The 15,974-nt window shown below is 39.0% G+C and overlaps 1 protein-coding gene across 2 annotated transcripts in view; it reads right to left on the reverse strand.

Annotated features, from left to right (window-relative positions):
• Positions 1–13,865: 13,865 nt before the first annotated feature.
• The window catches only part of KCNG3 (potassium voltage-gated channel modifier subfamily G member 3), a 39,052-nt gene continuing 36,943 nt past the window's right edge, over positions 13,866–15,974 (reverse strand). The window contains exon 2 of one of the 2 annotated variants that reach the window (XM_036263458.1): positions 13,866–14,556. In XM_036263458.1, the coding sequence (XP_036119351.1) occupies positions 13,911–14,556 (646 nt within the window). In that variant the 3' untranslated portion in view covers positions 13,866–13,910. The remainder of the gene's footprint in view (positions 14,557–15,974) is intronic. The other variant, XM_036263459.1, reaches the window with a different exon arrangement.

Raw genomic sequence — 15,974 nt, forward strand, 5'->3', positions numbered from 1 at the left:
TACACAGAGTTGAATCACTACTCCCACTGAGAATAGGGTCAATACAAATACTGGTTAAAAGGAATACACATTTTGTCTGTCCATCACTTGCTATCCTTAGCAGTAAATGCCACACAACACATATATTATTTGTTCCATACAATCTTTACATGTCAAAAATACTTTTTAATCCAGGTTCAGAGTATTAACAATGAAAAAACATTCATCTTCTTTCTTACCTCTATGGACTTTAGTAGGCCCTCATTCACTGGACACTTAGAAAGATGAGTAACTAGATAGACCACAGACCACAGAGTGTTACAAAACAGAAAAGCTCTATTTTAAGGCAAGTGTCTTTATCACATACATACATTGCGTTTTATTCACTGGTGAACTTCATCACGTAACAGTACGAAATCCAAAAAAACTGAGGTATGACTTTATTTAACATAAATACAAATGTCAGAAAGTGTTAAGACATTCTCAATGTAATTCACATATTTGACCCATAACTAAATAGAGAACTCTTCTCAAAGTTCTTAATATGTCCAGAAATACCCGAGATTCTAAATTCTAAAAAAAAAAATAAAAATAAAAAAAATACTAGAAATTAAATACTCTAAAATCTGTGCAATAAGGCTCTCCACATAAGGCTAACCTTTGAGATAAGGCTACGGTCAACTTGGTTCCTGAAAATAGCAAAAATGTGCGCCAAAATTCAAGCTATTCTAACTAAAGAGAGAGAAATTGGTCTCATGAGAGATCATGAGGTGATGAATTTATTGAGCAAGATTAAATTTAGGCAATAAGCAAGTTTAAAATGCATCAAATAAAAACTTTTCCTATCATATTTCACCATAAAACTGACCTATTGTGCTGTAGAGACGGGTGAATATGTAAGGTAGTTCTTAGTGTAAAACAGACATACGTATTTACCTTTACCTAAATAATATAAACGGAATTAAATCCATAACTTGGCATGTATAATATATTTTAAAATCTACATTCTATGATCTTTACAAAAGTAGATATATTCTTTACTTTCAAGTTAGAAATGTTTTAACAGTTTATCTTTGGATATATCCAGTCAATGGCTATAAAAAATGAAAGATAATACGAATCTAAGTCATCACCATTAGGTGCATTATAAAATTTAAGCCACCATCCGTTTTGTGTCCTAAAAGTGAAAAATTATTGATACTACATAAAGTGGAAAACATAAACCTCAGATTTCTGCTCTCATCCAGAAACTTATAGTCAACTTTTCATTATTAAATAGTTTGCTACAATGACTTTCAGTGAAAATAATCTGATTACTGATTATACTCGTTAAAATGTTTTCCTTAAAACGAAGGTAGACAGTATTCATTATGCCTAAATACAAAGGTAAACTAATGACAAGGTAGATTTTTTGTTTAATCCTCACCCAAGGATATGTTTAGAGAGAGGAAAGGAGGGGGGGGGGCATCGATCTGTTGCCTTCCACATGTCCCCCCGACAGGGGATCAAACCCACAACCTAGGTATGTGCCCTGACTGGGAATGGAACCCAAAACCTTTTTGGTGTACCAAATGACGCTCCAACCAGCTGAACCACCTGGCCACGACTCAATTTTTTTAAAGTGTGAAAATTATTGCACTCATTTCCTTTGCCAAACTCCCAGTGACATTAGGAGAAAAAAATCCTAATTATGTTCACCTAATAATTTATTCAAGTACTCTAGAAAAATATTGTTCTGAGAAGAAGTTACACAGGAATTGCTGATTAAATTTCCAAATTAAAACAAAATAAGGGAAGCAAAATGGGATTTAAAAAATTAAGCTATGTAACTGAAGAAATTATAACAACAGAGACAAATGATATACAAAATTTGGAAAATTCAAGAGCAAGCATTTTGGTAACTTCATTCTTGATTGTACATGATGAAAAGGAATTTGAGCTGCACATGAAGTAACCAGAAAGATCCACAACCCAAATTCCACTTCCACAGTGATGTCAGGCATCGTGTGGTTGTGGGTTGTGGGTTTCCTCCTGACTCCTACAGAACAGGCACAAAGCACCCACAAGTTTTCACTGGCACCAAACTTGGATAGTTGCTCCTTTGCAAAAATGTCCTAATACTGGTTAATAGTAGGGGTAGAGAAAGAGGACCTGTAAGTGTAAAACCTAAGTGTTCCTTCATTTCAAGGGATCTAGAAATCTGCTTATTTAGCAATTAACCTAACATACTGCTGACTTCGAATACCTGTACATCTAGAGATAGCCACAAATCTGCCCCAGCTTCTGCCCACGGAATGAGTCGCTCTTGTTGTAACTGTGACTAATCACAACAGCAGTGTGAGCTCTGGGTAAAATCAGTTTTCTGCTTTGAGTACACCAGACAAGGCCAATCCCAAGTACTCGCTAGTGCCTGCTCATCGTGTCTAATCAGCAAAATGCCACAAACTTAGTGGCCTAGGGTCTGGTTCTGTGCAATGTCTTTGCAGACCACACTATGGCAGTTCCAACATTTCCTTCTATAGGAAATGTCCTGCCCACAACAATCTCCCCACCTCAAGAAGATTGGTTCCCCCTAACCAGGAGGACTGGCTTGGGAAACTGTTCCCCAACCTGGGAGATGGTAAGACTAAGCTAATGCTGCTCTGGAATTAGAATAGGGAAAGAAGAAGGAGAATCAATCAATCAGTGGATACCAAGTAGAGAAGATCCCGGAAGAGGTACAGCAGAGATGCCACACTGCCGAGAGTGATGCCAACCCTGAGAGGCAGGAAGAGACCATCAGATCCACAGACTGAGTCCAGCAGCTGCTGCTGTGCCTTTACAACAAACACCCATTGCCTCCGGGGACCTACATGTTCCCTGTAACAAATGAACCTATAAATACAGTAAGAATGATGTATTTGTGAGTTACTGCCAGCAATACATTTTTTCTCAGCAAATTTTGTTTCTTTAGGATAACCACCTAGGGACAGATTTATTTTCAGAATACTTAATAAAAGTATTAAGCAAAAACAAAAGAATTATAAACCATTAGTACATTACTTTTAATGAAAAAGTTGCCATAATTTTCATTACTCTATAAACTTTAGGAATTGGAGCCATTATTCAAGCGTTCAATGACCTAAGTAACTGGGAATCATACTATACTAAGAATAAATCGTATGAGGAGTAATGAATACATTTATTTTATATTTATAACAAAGTATACCTGTTTTTGAAACTTATTTTTCCTAATCATTTTAGCAAAAAATGTAACATTACAAATGTAGCATACCCCAAATCTTGGACCATAACTCCATTAGGCTTGAAGATTATTAACATTTGCATTGAAGATTATTAACATTCACCCAGTACATTTGTGCAATTTATTTAACATGTAGCCATTAGCCAAGACCTTCGGGGCATATGTACAAAATTAGAGAACTGTAAGTATTCAGTCAAATACTACATTTGCAATATTACTCATGAAAAAAAAAATTCCAGTGGGGCTCTATCCATTAAAAGTTAGTCAGACTGGAAAACTCAGTCTTGCAGGTGATCTTCCAAGCCATTTGGGGACGTGCTGTTTACAGATAACATTGCATTTTTCTCCAGTTATTTTAACTGACATAATTTCCTGGAGGAACTTCAGAATAATTATTTTCATGGTGAGTGATTACATTTAAAAATCTGGGCTTAGGCCCTGGCCGGTTTGGCTTAGCGGTTAGAGCATCAGCCTGAGGTCCAGAGAGACCCGGGTTTGGTTCCCGTTGAGGGCACGCACCTCAGTTGCAGTTTGTCCCCAGTCCTGGTTGGGTCATGCAGATGGCAACCACTTGATGTGTCCCTTTCACGTCGATGTTTCTCTTTCTCTCTCTCTTCCTCTCTCTCCCTCCCACTCTAGCTGAACAAAAAATGAAAAAATGTCCTCGGGTGAGGATAAAAAAAAAAATCTGGGATTAGTATTTATGCAAATAACCCTCAAGCTAAACCAAAGAATGGATCTTTTGCACAGAACAACGGGAGCTTTTCAAAGGGCATCTGCCAGGGCAAGACCAGCGGGTGGTCATCTCTGTGTACCCCACAGGGTCAGCACAGCAGTGATATGTATTAGGTAAATACTCCTACTATGTGCACACAAAGTATTAAAAACAATTTTTTTCCCTACAGCAATACCAAGCTAAGCAATTATCAAGTCTTGTTTTTAAATGAATGGCTTCTTCCCCCAGAAATTCAGTGATTTTTGCACTTTCTGGAAAGATGCAGACTTGAAAACGTGAGGAAATACAATTCCAGGAAGCTCAGACAGGCCCTGTGTTTCTTGGCTTTCTCCCAAGGCACCCCCAAGACAGACAGATGAAGAGAACTGGAAAAGGTATAACACTCTTCGGGGAGACAGCCCGCCTTGCTCCATAGTCTGGCCCTCTCCTAGTATTTCTGGGGTAGCTAAGTATGACAAGCACAAGGTCAGGGAATAAAGAGGAATTAAAATAAACCAATGAACGGAAACAAATGATCTTACTGCTTTTGTGTCTGTGTGTCTCTGTATCTTTAGGCAAGTGAACACAAACTCATATTAACTTGGGTTAATGAAGAGGATCAGTGTAATAGTCTTAGAATCCATTAAATGTCTATCAATTGACAAACTGTAACGAGCACTTCTATAGCTTCAAGCTGATTAGTATCTTGTCTAGATTTAGAAACTCACTTCAACAAAACTTACTTCCTGACACAGACACTACAACTCAGCTCAAAACAAAATCTGTCCATCTCTTCAATGAAACATATCATTAGAATCCAACATCCTTTCATGATGAAAACACTCAACTAAGAATGCAAGGAAATTTCCTCAACAGGATCAAGGGCATCCATAAAAAAACCTACAGCTAACATCACATTTAATGGTGAAGACTGGAAGTTTTACCCCCTAAGATCAGGAATAAGACAAGATGTTCACTCTCACCACTTCGATTTGCCATTGTACTAGAAGCTCCAGCCAGGGTAATTAGGCAAGATAAAAAAATAAAAGGAATAAGTAAAACTATCTCTCTTTGCAGATGACATGACCTTATACAAAGAACACTGTAAAAAAAAAAAAAATCTCGAGGACTTCCGGTCAAGATGGCGGGTAGGTAAATGCGGTATCCGTCCTCCCACAACCACATCAAAGTTACAACTAAACAACAGAACAACCATCATTCAGAACCGCCTGAAATCAAGCTGAATGGAAGTCCTACAACTACGGAATTAAAGCAGCAGCCACATCCAGACTGGTAGGAGGGGCGGGGCGGAGGGGCTGGTCCCACACCCAGGTGTGGCGGATAAAAATCAGGAGGCTCCCGCGGCTGGGAAGGTCCTCCCTGAGGACTGAGGGGTCCCCGTCCCACATCAGGCACCCCGCTCAGGGTTCCAGTGCCAGGAAGAGAAGTCCCCATAACTTCTGGCTGGAAAACCAGCAGGAACTGAGGCTCAGGGAAGCTGAGGCGGCTGGAGCCCCAGGCAGCTCCTTAAAGGGCCCGCGCACGGACTTATCGGACTCTCTCCCTCTAAGCTTGGAGGGGAGGCAGCTCCAGGGGCACCAGAGACATACAGGGAGGAACTGAGCTGTTTGGCACTGGAGCGAGGGCTGGAGAGGGGGCTTTCTCCGGGACAAAAGTGCTGTCAGAGGCCTTTGTTCCTTTGGTGAGTTCTTCCCGGGGGCGGCAGACAGTCGCCACATCTGGGACTCCAGCACCCTGGCTCACACTGGTAGCCCCGCCCTGGTGATTCCCTGAGGCCCCGCCACATCCAGCTTTCAGGCCCACCCAAGCTGTTGCCACTTGCTTAACCATAGATTGGCCTGTCTTGGATCCGGCTTCAGGTTTTTCCTAAATTCTTTCAAACAAGCAGAATCTCGTCTCAGCTAGCCCCATACCTCTCATTAAGTAATACATGGAAACAAACACAGGGAGGAAGCCAAAATGAGGAGACAAAGAAACAGGTCCCAAATGAAGGAACAGAACAAAACTCCAGGAAAAGAACTAAGTGAAATGGAGATAAGCAACCTAACAGATGCTGAGTTCAAAACAATACTTACAAGGATGCTCAATGAACTTAGTGAGAACATCAGCAAACTTAGTGAGGACCTCAAGAGCATAAAAAAGGACCAATCAGAAATGAAGGATGCACAGTCAGAAATGAAGGAGGCACTAACTGAAATAAAGAATAATTTACACAGATTGAATAGTAGAGTAAGTAAAGCCAAGAAGCAAACCATCGATTTGGAATATTAGGAAGCAAAAAACACCCAATCAGAACAGCAAAAAGAAAAAAGAATCCAGAAAAAATGAGGATAGTGTAAGAAGCCTCTGGGACAACTTCAAGCGTGCCAACATTCGCATCTTAGGGGTGCCAGAAGGAGAAGAGAGAGAACAAGAAATCAATAACCTATTTGAAACAATAATGGCAGAAAACTTCCCTAAGTTGGTGAAAGAAACAGACATACAAGTTCAGGAAGCCCAGAGTCCCAAACAAGATGAACCCCAAGAGGCCCACACCAAGACACATCATCATCAAAATGCAAAAGGTTCAACACAAAGAGAGAATCTTAAAAGCAGCAAGAGAAAGGCAGTTAGTTACCTACAAGGGAGTTCCTATTAGGCTGTCAGCTGATTTCTCAAAAGAAACTTTGCAGGCCAGAAGGGAGTGGCAAGAAATAATTCAGAGTGAAGAAAAGCAAGAACCTACAACCAAGATTATTCTATCCTGCAAAGCTGTCATTTAGAATCGATGGACATATAAAGAGTTTCCCAGACAAGGAAAAGCTAAAGGAGTTCATCATCACCAAACCATTATTATATGAAATGTTGAAGGGTCTTCTTGAAGAAAAAGATAAAAAATATGAACAAACAAAATGGCAGTGAATACATATCTATCAACAATGGAATCTACAAACAAAATGAACAAGCAGAACAGAAACATTCTCATAGATACAGAGAACATTTTGTTGGCTGCCAGATGGGAGGGGATTTGGGGGAATGGGTGAAAAAGGTGAAGGGATTAAGAAGTACAAATTGGTTGCTAGACTGACAAATCTCAAAGGAAAGGGGGTTGGGGGTGGGAAGAAATAAACCAAAGAACTTATATGCATATATGCATAACCAATGGATATGGACAACAGTATGGGGAAAGGCAGGAGGGGGGTGGGAGTGGGTAGGAGGGGGTCAATGGGGGAAAAATGAGTAACATCTGTAATACATTCAACAATAAAGATAAGTTACAAAAAGAAAAAAAAAGAAAAAATTTTTGTGGGGATCAGAAAACCATACCTTTTTATTCGTTGATAAAAAATCTTCATTATTAAGTTAAATGTTATGATAATTCCTCAAAACTGACTTCAATAATTTGATCTGATTCTGATCCCCATGCAGGTATGCCCTTCTCAAAAGACCTCATTCTTGTGTACTAGAAATATCAAATCTAAAATATACTTTAGGTGATAACACAACAAAAGGATGAGTCACAGGTTAAAAGGAGTCTTTTAACTGAGTTCCTATAGATAAAGTATGATGTTTTCAAACCTTTTTTTCTCATACAAATGTTTGGAAACCTGTTAAAAAGCGGGATGCACGTAATTATTTCTTTCATGCCACAGTGTTACTGTCTCTGCCTTGCACTGCAGCACAGAAAAAAATCATAAATGAAAAAAATATCAAGAAAAAGACATACATATACTCAATTTCTATCTTATCTTTTTTAACTGAGTTGACTGGAAGGTAATAAAAGGTGATTTCCCTTAATTACAAGCCAGATCTTACCAGGAAGGGGACCATGACCCACTATTCTAATTTTACAACTATAATACTTACATAATTTGTATTATTTATCTTTTTTAAAAAGTTCCAAGTTGTCCTGGCCGGTTTGACTCAGTGGTTAGAGCGTCGGCCTGCAGACCAATGAGTCGCAGGTTCAATTCTGGTCAAGGGCACATACCTCGGTTGCGGGTTCATCCCCAGCCCTGGTCAGGTCATGTGGGTGGCACTCGATGTGTCTCTCTCACATTGATGTTTCTCTCTGTCTCTCTCTCTTCCCCTCCCTCCCACTCTATCTAATGATAGATAGAAAAATATCCTCGAGTGAGGAATTAAAAAAAAATAAATAAAAATAAATAAATAAATAAAAACTTCCAAGTGGTAAAATTTTCTGAATAAAGATACAAAAACAAAATTAGACAATTTATCTCAAAGTATGGACAATTTATCTCCTATGGACAAAAATAAACAGCTTTCACATGGACCTGAAAAGGCTAAGCCTTACTTCAATTTCATAATTTTACATTTTACTTCCAACTGATTCATATGAAAGAGTAACTATGGCTAAAACAAACAAATAAAAAAACACAAAACAAAATAAATATACGCATAGCTATGAGCACACACCCACACACACAGAGACATGTCTCTAGTCTGAGTTCAAGTAGCTCAAATACTGCTCTCCACTATGGGAGTGAAAGTCTCCTGCCCTGTGTTGTAGAGAAGGGAAGCATGGAATTCCATCAAAGCTGCAAGATCAAGCTTGTTAACATGCAGTAAAAAGCAACATGTCAGTTAAATAAATCCTCGTGTATTAATACAGGAAAAAAACACCTGTCGTTACTTATGCTTCCTTTCATTAAAAAACAAAACACTTGCCCTGGCCAGTTTGGCTCAGCGGTTACAGCGTCGGCCTGCGGTCCGGAGAGACCGGGTTCGGTTCCCGCTAAGGGCACGTACCTCGGTTGCAGTTTGTCCCCGGCCCTGGTTGGTCATGTGGGTGGCAGCCACTCGATGTGTCCCTTCACGTCGATGTTTCTCTCTCTCTCTCCCTTCCTCTCTCTCCCTCCCACTCTATCTGTACAAAAAAATGGAAAAATATCCTCGAGTGAGGATAAAAAACAAAAAACACTTTATAACAATACACCCTACAGATGGCCTTGACTGTGTCACAGGCAGAATCACAGAAATTATTTCGAAACAATTGAACAATTGAAATCTATGTGGAGGGAAAACCTACCTAATACACAATTATGGGAAATTTTAGTTTTAGTTTTAATACAATGTTGCATAAATAAAGCAAGAGTAACATGTCAGATATAAATGACATAGCATTACTTTGTCCTAGTCAGTGAAACCCAAATTATATTTGTTTATTCCCCCTGACTTTCGTCCATTAAATGTCATTTATGCTTTCACTGTACTTGGTATAGTGTTGATATTTTTTTAATATAAATCAAAGGAGTCTCACCAAAGTTACTTAAATTAATTTGTTTGAATTACAGCATAAATACAGATTATCAAGTTCAATTCCCTAAATAAATAATAAACTAACCATTGCACTTACACTAATGGTCAAAAGTTGAACTGCTTATTGGGAATGTCAGATAGAATTGGAAAAATCTAAATGTTTAGGTATAAGTGAAAAATTGCTAAAAGGAAAAATGCTAATCACAGAATGGGACAACATGATTATGCTTTCGGGTGACATTTCACAAGTCTTTGGAAGACACCACGGCATAGAACAGTAAATCATTAATTTACTTTCTGGGGCAGAACTGATATGCCGTCCTCTGAGTGCAGATGGGACTGCAAAGGCAGGAAGCAAAACACCACATGAAACACGCTGAACAAACAGAGACGTGTGTGCAGCCTTTCCTGACCAAAACGGAACTTTTCCAGAACATTCCATTCAAGCTTCAACCCATGTTACTTTCCATTCAGCTATGACATTTCTCAACCTGTACCTTCTAAATACTGCAGTGATACACATGAACTGCACTTATTTGTATAGCTGGGTGCATAACTGTAGTTTTGCAATTTAAAAACTCGACTGAAAATCTGAGTTCCCTATACACCAGACCCAAGCCCTCCTTCCTGACATCTAAGGTGTCTAAAAGCAACATTTGCTTTTGATTTTCCCTATAAAAAGGAGCCCCCCAAAAATATTTTAAAAAGAAATCATTCATGCCTTCTGATGTTACAAAATAAAAAGAAGTATGTCCAGAGAGTAGTGAACCGAAAGTCTAGAAACGAGGTTTCCGGGTCCTGACCTAACACTAGGATGCCAACTTTTCCAGTTCGCCTTAAACGAAGAGCTTTCCCAGGGTGGGGGACTTTCAGTGCTAAATCCAAGAAAGTCCCAGGCAAGTTAGTTTCCCTATGGGTGACAATGGATAAATCACAACCTACTGGGAGCACAGTGCCCTGCTTGCTAACATCTAGATGGGAGCAGAGGTCTCTGGGGCAACTCCTGTTCTAATTTCCTATGACTCCGTGCACTATATACACCATATTTGATTGCATTATATATTGTATAACATAAGTGAATGTACCTTTTTGTAAGGCCAGGGGGCTCTGGAAATATTTTGTGAAGCTATGCATCAAGTTTGGAGTTATATAAGCTTAATAGTAGACAGAGCTAGGGGTTTTCAGTGTTTTTTATTTTTCATTTCTACAGCAAAGAGGAAATAAGCTGCTTCTAGAAAATATCAAGCCAACAAAGAAAACCCTTCCAACACCAACATCCAACTTAATCGATCCCCCACCCCCACCTCCCTTGCTTCCCAGTTCATGGGAGACCTAGGCAAGACATCAGGACAAAAGCTTAAAAACAGAAAATATTACTTTGGTTTACTGACAGCCACTGTGAAAGAATATATTTCTGCATTTTTAAGAAAGCAAGAACTTACAAAGATGTAGTTACAAAAAACTGCAAAACCCAATAGCAAAGCAAATGCAACTGTGTCAACTAGCAACCCACAATAACAATAGAGTCATAAAAGCAAAAGATAAATAAGGCCTTGAATACTTTCAGATGTAGTCTCTAATTTTATCTTTAATCCTAAAAAATTCCATTTTAGAGAATAAAAAACAAGTTCTACATAAGATCACTTCACAGTCTCAGGTGTGGCAAAATCAGAACCTTTATTCAGGTTCCCTCTTTCCTCATTGCACATTCTATTTAGGATACTATCTGGCGTCCTGCTACCGATAAAGACCCTAAATGAAAGCATTTGTACCATGAAGACTGAGTTATGAAAAGTGTCTAAAAGCACAACTAAGAGTCCGGCTGGTGTGGCTTAGTGGTTGAGCATCAACCCGTGCACCAAGAGTTTGCCAGCTTGATTCCCAATCAGGGCACATGCCCAGGTTGTGCCAAATCCCCAGTAAGGAGCATGAAGGAGGTGACCAATTGATGTTCTCTTTCATCAATGTTTCTATCTCTCTCTCCCTCTCCCTTCCTCTCTCTCTAAAATCAATAAAGAAAAAATAAATAAAAGCATAACTAAGAAAGAAGTCCTGCCCTGGCCAGTTTGGCTCAGCAGTTAAAGAGCGTCAGCCCTTGGACCAAAGGGTCTCGGGTTCAATTCCCAGTCAAGGGCACACACCTACTTTGGGTTGCAGGTTTGATCCCTGACCTCTGGGGTCGTGCGGGAGGCAACCAGTTGACGTGTCTCTCTTACATCAATGTTTCTCTCCCTCAATGTTTCTCTCCCTCTCTCTCTCGCTCTCCCTTCCCCTTGGGTAAGGATCAACCAAACAATAAAAAGAAAGAATAAAAGAAGTCCTGTTAAATGATTTTTTTTTTAAAGGCAATAACATTCAGGGGAAGTTATAAAATGCCTGTGTCCTAAAAAATTACAATATCCATTATATATATATATATACTCATAACTGAACTACTCTGTCATGCCTCATCAGCATTCTTAGTAAGCAGGTAGCTGAACTATCTCTAGAATTTATCCAACATGCTCCTTTATGAGAAGTCCATCACCAACATGAGATTTCTTACTTGTTACCTAAGGGCAGCCTCAAAGTCTGTGTGTGTATTCTCATATGTGGCTATCCACATACACATATAGGAGCTTGCTTCTCCTCGATTCTTCACATAGAAGTTTCTCCCCCAAAATCAGTGAATAGTTTCTGTCCAAATCTGTCATAGACTCTGTAGGAATATGAAGGTGTGTATAAGAAAAAGGACTCTAGTCCTCAAGATACTTATAATTTACTTGGGAAAGGTAAGATAGTATCCACAGGAAGAGCTCCCTGTGCCAGCAAAATGGATGGCTATCGTATTTTAATTAATAATATCGGGATGCTGTCATCTGCATATTGTCTGCATGAATCACAGTGCCTTAATCCAAATAGGTAAGAAAAAATAAATCCATGCCATTTATTTTGAATATATTGAAATACAATAAATAACAGAATTTATCTTGAGTATGTGATGAGTAGCATACCACTAGCTGTAGGGAAGGTGGGGTGAGATTCTTCATGGCTAAAACAGCACAGACTCAGGAAAGGAACCAGGGAGAAAGGAATGGTTCTGCTGTTATTACCCAGCAATGGCACTGGCAAAGAAATGTGGCTTCTTAAAACCCAGAGTATGTTAAGAATGAGCTGCTGGACTCAGTTTCCAGAGATCCAGGTGCTAGTCCTAACGCCTTTGCAGCCATATTCTCTCTTGCCCTGGTTTCTACCTGTCTACTTGAGGTTTGAACAGGATGATGGCTAACATTCCTTTGATGAACACTTCTGGTAACCCTTTCTTGATAAATATATCAAGGTCCCATCCCTCTGCCTTGCCCCGCCTCCCTCCTCCCACTAAATTATAGTGTACAACATTAAATTATTCACTAATCAGTGACTTTATTTTTTGTGTATATATACACTGACTTCTTTATGGCAGCTGGTTAACAAAGCAAAAGTCTTAATTCACCTTGCTAAATTTAGCACTAAACAGTCATCAGTTTTATATCTAGTCTTAATAATCTAGCCAGATTAATGTGAAATATTATTCAGTATTGTTGCAAGAAGTTTTGGTGCAGCCATAATCCATAATGGTGAGGATCAGATCAAATAATTATGTACTCATTGCGTTCAGCTGGCTTAAAATGGCTTCACTATATAGCAACCAAGAGTAAGAAAATATTTCATTTCTTTCTTTATGATAATCCAGTGACAACATCTAAGTATGACTTTGGTATATATAAATATCCTTTCACCTGTAAGACTTAAACCCGTGTTGTTTAGGTGAAAAAAAAAATAGCAGAAGAAGAAAAAATATGGGTTGTAATACCAAACTCCTTCTATTATTTCTTATGTGGAAATCTTCTTGTTTGGACATCTAAATGTCAGGACAATCATCACCTAGTAACAGCAGTAAATTCAAATAAAATGAACTCTAATAAAATGCTAAATAATACAAGCTCTCTTCATTCTAAAACACTCTTTTGAGTCATTTCTGCAAAGAGATAAAAGAAATCCAAAATGAAAAAGTGAGGACACACTCAAGCTGCCATGAAGCTGCATGATAAAGTGAATAATAGGAACAAAAATAAATCCGAGAATTGAGAAGTATGCTGAAAAAATTTTCCAAATACTATTCTTGCTTGTATCTAGCTCTGTTGTACAGTTTAAATTCAGCCAATTTTTTAAAGTATTTGTTAAACAGTTCCTGCATGTGACATATGTTTCCAAGATACTTCTGACATTGATATGAGAGATTATAAAACATTTAGAAATGAAAATGTTACTCTCCAACAAAAAACACCATAACTTCCAAGCTTCTTCTAAATTCATAAGATGGAAAAACATTTGGAAAATAGTAGCTTTCCATTTTAAAATGTTCAAATAATATACTTTAAAACAGAAAAAAAAAAAGTGTAATTGTTCAAGGCAAGGAGGAGACAAGTCTAAATAAAATAAGGTATTAAAATTAACTCTTGAAATCATTTCTTGTCCTTTTCAGTCTCAATCCTGTTTATTCCATAATAAGTAACTTGTTTTATCCCTTCAGCTGGGAAGGATCATTTTTACCTTACCAAGATAATGACAGTACCACACTGCAGTGCTCACCGAGCAAGAAATACATAAATGTGAAGGAGCATCAATTCTTTCTACCACACGAGGTGTATGCAAGACTTGATTTGCAATGCATTAATTTAGGAACTCCGTGGAGAGGCTCCTACTATATCTAGCTGATCTAAACTTGAGCTCATGATAACACTGCACAAAGCTATGGTAGATGAAAGTGATAGGTAATGCCAATAGAACAATTCCACTGACAACACAAACTCCTCCAAGAATTCTTCCAGGCATTGTGATAGGATACATATCTCCATAGCCAACTGTAGTCATAGAGATAATCACCCACCAGCAAGCAGCAGGGATGCTGGCGAAGTCCTTGTTGGATGCTTCCAGGTCCAACCCATGTTCAAGAAGCTGAGAAAGTGCACTGAAGATTGCCATGGCAACACAAATGAAGACAAGTAACATAACCATTTCTCGGTAACATCGTTTGAGAGTCAAACCAAGTGTCTGAAGACCAATGAAGTGACGGGCAAGCTTAATCACCCAAAAAATCCTCATCATTCTAAGCACTCTCAAGGTGACTCCGGCTCTCTGGAGTTGAGAGTTCTCGCCTGTAAATACTGTCATTAACACGGAGATGTAATAGGGCGTGATTGCCAATAAGTCAATGATGTTCAGGGGTCTCTTGACAAACTCACACTTGTTTTTGGAGATGATGAACCTCACGATGCACTCTGCAGTGAACCAACCTATGCAGATAGCTTCAATTATCCTGTCAAGAGAACAAAAGAAGAATTGATCATTTTATTTTTAAGCATTTTAATAGCTCTTAGTGTTCTTCAGATAGTACTATACTGACATATTAATTCAGTTACTTATTCCAGAAAACATAAAGAACAGACATCATTACCAACATCATCAGACCCACCAGGACACAACAGAACAACAAATATTACAGTTCAAATGAAAATTGCACTTGAGAAAGTTCTTATTTATATACTGCATGTAATATCATTAAGTTTTGGTGGTTGTGTGTGTTTGGTTTTGTTTTGTTTGTTTGTTTGTTTTTTTGCTTGTCACTAATATTTAAAAACCTGTCTCTTATTTGGTCAACTGAAATGAACTTATACTCAGCTAGCCACACCATGAAATGTTACTCTGAGGATAGTGATTCTCAATCCGATGTCAGTTATGAGACAGGTCAGGGGGCTTTGCTCCTATGCAGTAGAGAGAGCCGAGTTTTCAGTGATGTATTGCTTGGTACATCAGAGTGCACTCAAGATCGTTCCCTGAAATGTTACTCTGCCTTCTTTCCCACAGGCTCTGTGTGGGAGACACTGCAGCTGAGCCTGCTCTGGGGCTTTGCAGGAAGGAGTGCCGGTGTCCTCGCAGCAGAGCGCCACCATCCCCGTGAGCGTCGCAGGGGAAGCTGAGGACTCCCACATTGGAGTTCTCCCAAAGACCCAGTGAGTTTGTTTTCTACATCTATTTTGATGCAACATACACGTTAAAAATATAAAGCCACATTTTAGCTAGAGCAGAATTCCCCAACCTTTCCACATCACTGCACGCAATGAAACTGAAGACAGGATTTACGTAACGTACTGGCATCAAGGGTTCTGCTCTTGAAGCGGAAGCCACCAGCCTGGGGGCTTTGGCCACTCTGGCCCTTGCACACAGTGCCCAAAGCTGAGAACATGAAATCTCAGCACGCCGGTCAGGAAGCCTTGATCCAGAATGACAGGTAATTCTGAGGTAATTTTTAATTAACTTAACATTTTTAGATTCAAATTAAAAGTTATAATTATTATACCATCATTCATTTTTCTCCAAATAATTCTTTCCCATCACTGACCTGGACCCAAACATCAGAAGCACAACAGAAAGAGAAGAAATTGGAGCAGGGGAGATGGTGAGGCCTGTGGGACAACATTCTGAAGAGAATTCCTCCAAGTTGTACTAGATGTCACAGATGTCACTCAGGGAAATGAACGCACAAAATTACCCATGCGCCCCTATGGCAGAATTCACAGGGCTGTAAAGATTAATTTTATTTATTATTTACATAGGTAGTACATTCACATAGTTCAAATTTTGGAAAGGTAAAAGCAGAGGCTATAAAGAAAATTCTCACTCTCACCCCATTCTCCAATCTTCACTCAAATCCTCAGGGCCCTGGTTATAAGAGCA

The sequence above is a fragment of the Molossus molossus genome, unplaced genomic scaffold (assembly GCF_014108415.1).
Source record: "Molossus molossus isolate mMolMol1 unplaced genomic scaffold, mMolMol1.p scaffold_m16_p_15, whole genome shotgun sequence".
In the NCBI taxonomy this organism is placed as follows: Eukaryota; Metazoa; Chordata; class Mammalia; order Chiroptera; family Molossidae; genus Molossus; species Molossus molossus.